The sequence below is a fragment of the Orussus abietinus genome, unplaced genomic scaffold (genome assembly GCF_000612105.2).
Source record: "Orussus abietinus isolate OABI.00-Male unplaced genomic scaffold, Oabi_2.0 scaffold596, whole genome shotgun sequence".
In the NCBI taxonomy this organism is placed as follows: domain Eukaryota; kingdom Metazoa; phylum Arthropoda; class Insecta; order Hymenoptera; family Orussidae; genus Orussus; species Orussus abietinus.
In genome coordinates, this window is record NW_019394747.1 from 564 (window position 1) to 9,247 (window position 8,684).

At 42.4% G+C, this 8,684-nt stretch overlaps 1 protein-coding gene across 6 annotated transcripts; it reads right to left on the reverse strand.

The window, feature by feature from the left end:
• Positions 1–1,284: 1,284 nt before the first annotated feature.
• LOC105701514 (protein TBRG4) lies at positions 1,285–4,132 on the reverse strand. 6 transcript variants are annotated; one of them, XM_012428311.1, is made up of 10 exons: positions 4,012–4,132; positions 3,758–3,901; positions 3,222–3,674; positions 3,000–3,155; positions 2,631–2,876; positions 2,392–2,536; positions 2,228–2,311; positions 1,852–2,013; positions 1,668–1,746; positions 1,285–1,576 (listed from the first exon to the last, which is right to left on the reverse strand). In XM_012428311.1, exons 2-10 carry the CDS (start codon positions 3,893–3,895, stop codon positions 1,363–1,365), a joined length of 1,677 nt encoding a protein of 558 aa, XP_012283734.1. In that variant the 5' UTR covers positions 3,896–3,901; positions 4,012–4,132; the 3' UTR covers positions 1,285–1,362. The 6 variants fall into 6 exon arrangements, with proteins under 6 accessions (XP_012283734.1, XP_012283736.1, XP_012283737.1 ...); XM_012428313.1 differs by having other exon boundaries at positions 3,984–4,132; XM_012428314.1 differs by having other exon boundaries at positions 3,975–4,132.
• Positions 4,133–8,684: the final 4,552 nt, after the last annotated feature.

Below are 8,684 nucleotides of genomic sequence, written 5' to 3' on the forward strand. Positions count from 1 at the left end.
GAAGAACAACACTCGTGACGCTCCATTTGACTTTATCTACTTATCTACTACTATTAAGTACATTGTTGCCTCGAAGTCGACGTGATGCGGAGCTTTGGGGCACGCGTCGATGTGTCGCGTACGGAACTCTCATGCAGCGAATCTGCGTGAATGCGATCGCTCCTAGAAATCTTCGCGCGTCCCAACCAGCCAAGCGCCAAGCTACGGGTCGAGATGTTGAGCATATGTGCGTTCGGCGCTACACTCGACGAGTATGCGTGAGAATCGAATTCTGCAAAAAATCCTCTCGAGACTTACCTAACTGCGGATATAAGCCGAGTCATTTCGCGTATGATTTTTACATTTCCCTACTAGTGTTATCGAGCGTTTTTCGACAATTTTCGAGCGTTTCTCGATAATTTTCAGAGCGTTTTCGAGGGTTTTCACGCATTTTCAGAGCATTTTCGAGTGTTATCGAGTGATATTCTAGTGTTTTCGATAGTTATCGAGCGTTTTCACGCGTTTTTCCAGCGCTTTCGACCGTTTTTAGAGCGTTTTTGAGCGTTATCGAAGGTTTTCGAGTGTTTTTGAGCGTTTATAGAGCGTTTTGGAGCGTTTTCGAGTGTTTTCGAGCATTATCGAGCGTTTTTCGACTGTTCTCGAACGTTTTCGAGCGTTTATCGATCATTTTCAGAGCGGTTTCAAGCGTTTTCGAGCATTTTTAGACCGTTTTTGAGCGTTACCGACCGATTTTGAACGGTTTTCGAATGTTTTTCGAGCGTTATCGAGAGTGCTCTAATTAGAGTGCAATAGAGCACTGTAATTAGAGTGCTCTAATGGGCTCTAATTATGTACGTGAGGCGCCAACGGCGAATGGTAGATGGTACCGCCATCGCGAGTGCGCGAGCTCCTATCAGAAATTCGTTGCGCCGCCCTTGGGTGCAAAAAAACGGTGAAAGCTTACGTACGAAACCAGAGGGCAGCACAGGATGCGATCGCACGATCCTGCCCGTGAGCAATCTCCCAACTCATCTCTGTCTTCCAATTCAACTTTGTTAAAGACTGCGTTCGACTAAAAGAGAGGGAGAATTGAATGAAATAAGAAATTTTATTCGGTAAATTTACAAAAAGAAGAGGACACGTAATACAATCAAGTTATGTTTCAAAGTACGTCTAGATGGATGCATCAGATTTTTGCACACACTGTCAAAGAAGAGGAGCAAGCTCTTCCTTTCACAGTCATAACATTTCATTTCACAGGGAACAAAATATCTTTTTTCACATGAGAGAAGTCGTACTATCGAATACAATTATTTTCATCGACATTACGTTCAAACGTCATCGATGTACTTTATTAATTTTACAAGACCAGGATACAGTAAACTACGTGGCTGGTTTCTTTGCTATAGATTTTAACCTTTTACTAATATATTTTATTCGTTCCACTAAAGTATCGGTTGATTTGAATTCCGTATACGGAATAACAAGGACTTCGTAGCCTTTTTGTTTTAATAATTTAATAAACAAGGTGAATAGTCCAACGGGATCTTGCTTTCCCTTACAAGTATCGTGATAGTTCTGTATCACTGCTGCCACCCTGAAAAAAAATAACGTTAATAAATGTTAAAGTTGATAGAAAATCCAATAGAAATGAAATAAAAATACAATGTTCATCGAGTACTACTTACTTAATCAAATTTGGGCTAGTCTCATTTTGATTCTTAACGAGAACTGGATTACCTTCTGAATCCATATAGAATTCGGCATCTAAAAAATAAATTACGATCAAATAATTAAATGTAATCCATTTGAAGTAATGAAAAAAATTGTTATTATGATAATAAAGTAATGTAATTAAACAGAAGATATTACCTAACAGTAGACCCATGCCTGTATTGATATTTTTATTAAGATACGATGATGACGGCAGTAATCTATTTAATGCATCAAATAATGCTTCTGCAAGTAGGATTTTCTCTTTCGCTCTTTCAAGCGACACAGAAAATATTTCTGAATTCTTGTCTAATAATGGACCTGAAATGTTGAAACATGATATACTATATTATTTCTGGCTTGTTCTTTCACATCTGTAGTAGAATATTAATTGCACATAAAACATTCACTTAAACAGTACTTGAAACCGTGTCAATGTTTACTTAATACAAGAAGACAGTTCATGCCATATCGCTCAAATGCTGTTTAAGAAAACTGATTATGGTTTGAAATCATTATCACCAATTTAATACACCTTGATAATTTTTCATAATTAGTTGAGCATAAGCGTTGACTTGCAACAGCTTAAATTTTTTTGGTACAGCAACACCTCGTGAGACTGAAAGCATAATAGAAATACACATTAAAAACATTAAAATGAGAAATCCTTATAATAGAACATTGAATAAAGGAATTAACCTTCTAATCTTTCAATATATTGTTTATTCAAGACCGATGAAACCTGCTCTTCCGTTACTTGTTCTAATATTGCTGCAGACCAAACAATGTCCAACCAATTATCTGACTTTGTTAAATTAACTTCTCCTATTGGTTTCACTATTTGCTGGAGAAATCAAGTTAGAGGTAATCGTTATGTTACTGTAAGTACGCTATTGAGTATGTACATTACCCTGACCAATACAAGATTGACAACTTACTTTGAAAATATTAATAGAAGAATTGGAAATGTGTCCCAACGTTGCCACTGTTAACACACAGGCAGTGAGATCCCGTGGCCTAATGATATCGGTATTTTCTAGCATCCAATCATACAGTGCCGTCAATAATGTCTCATTCTTATAACGTAGCTGACCCAATGATGTGAAAATTGAACCAATAACTGCACTGTTTTTGTTGTCCTTTATCATATCCCGCAATTTTATACATATCTGGTCCAATAGAGGCTGAAACGTCACCCTTTGATTTAAATAATTGACACGTAGTGACAGTTTTTTATATATTAACCTCACAACTTGTAAGTATAAAATGCAATTCTAATTATATTCTGTAGAATGGGAACTGCTGACCTCTTCGGGAAAGTTTAAAATGCTTATGCTGTAAAGCAAATCACTTAGCCTCTTAATATCAAGCTCTGAATCCTTAAGTCTCCTCGTCAAATTAGAAGTCATGGCTTTAAGTAGCGGTACGGGCCTCCTTCTTTTTTGAGCCAGTGCCTCCAGAAGCTTAAGAACGTTGACTGGATTATGATTACAGTATGTCACACATAATTACAATAGTATTCAACCAACCTGAATCATTTCAGATACTTGTAACGCAGCAAGTTCATTATCCGTCAAATGGTCTATACTATCGGCAAGAGACAGATGATTTATCATTTCCATTCTATCGCTCTCAATTACGTTCACTACTTTACTTTTTTTCTCTGTATGCTTTGTCGCTCTATAAAGTTTTTTATATCTTTCATCCTTTTCGTACTTAACCATAGAAATATTGTTCTGCTCTGCCCATTGCTTAAGCTTCGATAACGTTTCTGAGGCCTTTTCTTTTGACAATTTAATGTCGCTCGTAAGATTTAATAAGTTGTCAATTATTGTGTCTGAACTTGAAGTCAACATTTGGGAAGCAGTGGTAGATTTTCTTGACTTGTTTATAATGTCCATGAAGGTACTTATCGTTGACTCACTACCCTCAGCTGATGTTGATGCGGCTATTTTTGTTCTGTTCGTAGACTTTTCACTTTTCTACAAATAAAATCTGGATCATACTCACATTGGATTGCAGAGGCAGTTTAGATTCAGGCATTAATTGTCAAAAATAAGCTTACCTTAGGCAGTACAGGATTGGGAATCGCTGCGGTCGAACTAGCTGTCAACAGTTGTTGAGTCGTGATTCCAGCTGATGCTCGAGTAGTACGCCTTGACGCTCCATTAGATAAAATTCGTGCAAAATGTATCATTGCCATCAAGTTCTGAAATCATTTTTTACATAACAGGAAAGGTTCCGCTAAGCCGTTTTTACAGAATAAATAAGAGGGTAACCACTGCTCCGACCAGGAAACACAGTCAGTTGGAATCTTACGCCTTACGCTGCTTCTGAAATTATCCCGGAAGTTAAATCACTTCATAAATAACGTTTTCTGTTATTAAAGAATTCATAAATATATTTTTTGGTTAGGTGATATCATGGCACGCCACGGCAGAGATGAAATGGAAGATTACTCATGGGCAGGGTCGCGCGATCGCGTCCTGTTCTGCCCCCTAGTGGTTGGTGTGGGCGGCTAATGTACATACTTGCCACCTGTTACCCCTCAGTGACGGCGCACAGAGATGACTGCCAGAAATGAGTTACCCCTATATATATTGCGAGCCTGCTCGCGAGCAATCTCCCAACTCATTTCTGTATTCAACACAGTGCGACATCTTGTGGAGTCATTTCTACGTACGGAACTAACCTATCGTAACACCGACTTAAAGTTGTACAGTTCGTGTTTGATTTCGGGCCTTCAGGTGGTTGTGTGCCGAGAAAGTTATTCGGTTTTACGCGAGTAAAGTTCGTAATACGTCGCGTGTTATCTGTGACAATGTAGTTCTCCGAGATGTGAAATTTGAGAAATATTGTAAAGTAGTCGAGATACCTTAATTTCGGGCGTTTCATTTGTTTACAAACACCGCCAGACATAACCTGAGCGCCTCTTAACAGGTGATTGCAGCACTTATTTCTGACTATTTTATTGTACGTAATAATGAATTAAAGATTTTGAAAATTTCCTTGCATCTTATGTGTCAATGTATCGACAGTTGATAGTGCTATATGTCAGTCATGAGTTTCATTCCTTATCAGAGTTGAAACACTGCAAAGTAAACAATGAGTAACTCTTCCCATTATTTTTAATGAGATAAAAGGTAGAGTGACGTGTATCCTAGTGCTGAAAATTAATTTGTATAATGCTCGTCAACCGGTTCGTACTGTTTTACTTGCTTAAAATATCCATATTGAATGTTTATGAATATTCAACGAGCTATAATGCTTCATACATAATAATGACACATCGAATTAATATTTAATTTCCTGAGTGTTATTCTTGTTATCTTATCAAAAGTATGATAATAACCATTTTGTGCCGATTTTAAAGATGTGGAGTCTATGCAATGGCACGATGGTCGACGGTGCTATCAGGAGTATTCCTAGCCCTGTCGATGGTCCTGTCTCTCGGCAAGCTCCTGATGCTCGCCACAGGAAATGGAAACAATGGAGAACTGTCCGAAGCGGATCAATGGCTTGCCGAAATCGGACTGAAGCAGTATCGTCCCCTGTTTAAGAAAAGAGGTAAGAATGTTACAGCAATTATAATTAGAGAAGGTCAGAATATTAATCCGATCGGTCTGATGGTCATTGCACGTTCATAAATTAACCTGTATAAATTCAATCAATCGCACCGAAGTTCAAGACACAGTAGGCGAACCTGTGATTAGTTACGTCAAGTTAAGAAGAGAATCTTCGACATTGGCCGTCATTATTGGCACAATGGATCCATTATCGAACCTCTTTGACTCAGAGATTCATCGCCTGGCAGTACTCCCAGTTCCGAGCAGGGAAGCACCGGATACTATCGACCGGCCGTTAAGTTGGCCACTTTCCGGTGTCCATTAATTTCACGAGATCTGGGAAAAGAAATCTATAGGAACCCCCAACCCTTCGTTTGGTCGTTCATTTTAATGCCGAACTTCCGGGATTTCCTGGCGCATCCTAATTTCCTGGCAACGCGTGAACCTGCATCCGACAGGACGAACGCTGGATATTATCGACATCGATCAGTTATTAACTTAACGAGCGCTTCGTACCCAGTGCCGTTAATTACCCTAAATCAGCAAGTAGTTTAAGAGAAGTTGCCGACCAGGTCCCCTCTCTTCCTAAAATTATGCACCGAAAGTTGAGATAAAAGGAAATCTGTTAAGTCCTAAAGTCTGTATCGTTCCTTGAAACTTCATTTCGAAAACGGGTCGGGGACCAGAACTCCAGTTTCGATGCATCGTCGGCATGATCCCGAGGAAGCCTTCCAGATGCGAATGAAAATTCCAGGCCAAAATGGGAGCATCCAGAACTCTCGAGCTTTAAACTGGATTTTACCCTGGAGGCGTCGAGCCATTCCTCGACTTAATCAGACCAAGCGGGAAGTATCGGAAAATCTGGGAGAATCCCCTCGTAACGTGGAAAGTCGTTCGCCACGAAGTCGACTCGATTCCTGTTATCCCATGATTTGAGAGCAGGATCCTCCCTCCCGCGTTGATTATTCTAGATCGACCAAGATCTTGAAGGGATCGAGAAAAATCCCTTTCCTGCGGCCTTCAAAATCCCTTGGGAAGGCTGGAACCGCGACCACGCTCTCCTGTCCGATACGCTCCTGGGCGCCCCCCGGCTATTTCCGCCCACTTCCGCCCACCGACCGTTCATCCGGCCACCCCCTAAGAAATCCTTCTCCTCCCGGTCCCGGGCAGCAATCTGGAACGTGTTAAGGAAGATCGGGCCTGCGCGGCGCGTGCGCCGACCTCTGAGTTCCCTTCTTTGGTCCAGGGTGGGAGGCGCAGCTGCAGCTGCGGCAATGTCACTGCAAGCCGTTTGCACCGGGAACACGACGTCGCGGGTGTCGAGCACATGCGCGACCGGCCCGATTGCGGCCTCGCTTGTTTAATACATCCGATGTACGTAATACGGAAACACGGTAATACCGTGTCCGAGGTGGTGTCTTCGAGACCTCCCAGCTTTATGACGATTCCGCGAATGGCTCGGTTAATTCCTGCTTGTACGGAAATTAAATACCCCTGTCCATTTTTCCTGCTTGCAGTTCCTCGTAGGATTTATCGGTTTCCATGGAAAGGACGAGTCCAGACTAACCGGACGTGGTCCTGAAAAATGGCACGGTCGAACTGTGACCAGGCGGTTCCAAGTGGAGGGTCACAAGGATACGTAATTCCATCGATACCAATTCAGGGCCCAGAGTCTAGGGAGATCCTTCGTCTAGAGTAAAGTTGCCGAGCCCGATCGTCGTATTTCTACGATATAGTCCATTGGGGCAATGGACATCATGCGAAATTCAGAAAAAGGTGTTCCCGCACGGTTCGACCTTTCAACCGGCGATTCCAAGTGGAGAGTTCCTGGGATTAATTTTAATTCCATCTATGCCAAATTCCCAGGGCCCAAGGCCTGGGGAGACCTCTCGTCTAGGGTAAAGTTGCCGTGCTCGATCATCGTATTCTACAATTTGGTCCGACCAGGCAATATGCACGGCACAATATATGGTACGTCGTATACCATATGCCAGGCATATACGGCGCAGAGTACATGCGGGACCGCCGAGAGGCTCCATTGGAATTGAATAATGAATGGCCGGCTCGTAGGGACCAAACTGGCTTTTTCTTCTTTTTTTTTTATTTTTATTTTTTACCCGAAACCCTGACCGTTTTTCCGGAGACTTCTCGATCGATGTCCTCGAATTACCGGAAGATTTGCGTATAACGTCCCTCTCGTGGAACGAGCTGCATTGCGGTCGTCCTCTAGGCACATCTCCCCCTTCTTCGGGGAGATCTTCGATAGGCCAGATAGATTCGTAGAGCCTCGTCTTGAGATTTAAAATTTCAAAGCTAATAAATTTGGTTTCATTCCGGGAGGGAATTTCCAATGTCCATGTCATGCCGTTCGTTGAATACTATATCGAATTCGAGGAATTCTCACCATGGGGCACGTTTTACTCTTTAGACACGTCTCATTGAAATTCTCGATAGGCCAAACGGAGACTCGATGAGCCTCGTCTTGAAATAGAAAATTTCAAAGCTAATAAATTTGGTTTCATTACAGGAGGGAATTTCCAATGTCCATGTCACGCCGTTCGTTGAATATTATATCGAATTCGAGGAATTCTCACCATGGGGCACGTTTTGCCTCCGTGCTAATATTGGGATAGCGCGATGATCGCTGGTTACCCGATTTCGGTATGTACGAATAGCGATACATCTGCAAATGGCGTTATGTATTTACCGGTGGGTTGGTCCCGCTCGTAGCACATTTCAGGATTAATCACCCTGTCCCGTAGTCTCGTTATCGCGCGTCGATACCGCGGCGTAATGACCGTAATTTCCTGAAACTTTATTCGCAATTCCTGTTAACCCTTCGAGTGCGTTCGATTTTAACGGGTTAAAACCGTACGTACTCTGGCAACGTCCTGACGGCGACAGGACGACGGGAAAGGGTTTCTAATCTTATCGCAAATTCCCTGAAAAGGTAACCGAGGTCGGATGCATTACCGGTATATACCCCTTTCGCCGTATAACGAAACTCGATTTCCAACCCCCGAGGGCCGGAGGCACTTCCGCAGATTTATAACGATCTTGACCTTTCCCAGTCCTCCGGCGACACCTGCAAATGGATCGCGAGCATTATTCTCCGCACAAAAGGATAACAAGAGAAAGGGGCCGCTGGACAATGGGGAGGAGTTAAAAAGAGACCAATCGCCGTTCCTTCCTCGAAACGTCGTCGAAGCTAGTCCCGGAAGTGATCTCCACGTTTCACCTGCATTCCCTGGCTCATAAGTGAACTCCAGTCTTCACCTCCAATCTCTGGTTCATAAGTGATCTACATGCTTCACCTGCATTTCCTGATTCATCCATCACCGGCCGCATCGTTTCCTGGACCCTCCTTTCCTGTTTCCGCATCACGATTCATCTCAATCTACCCCTTTTCCAGGGACCCAATTCTCG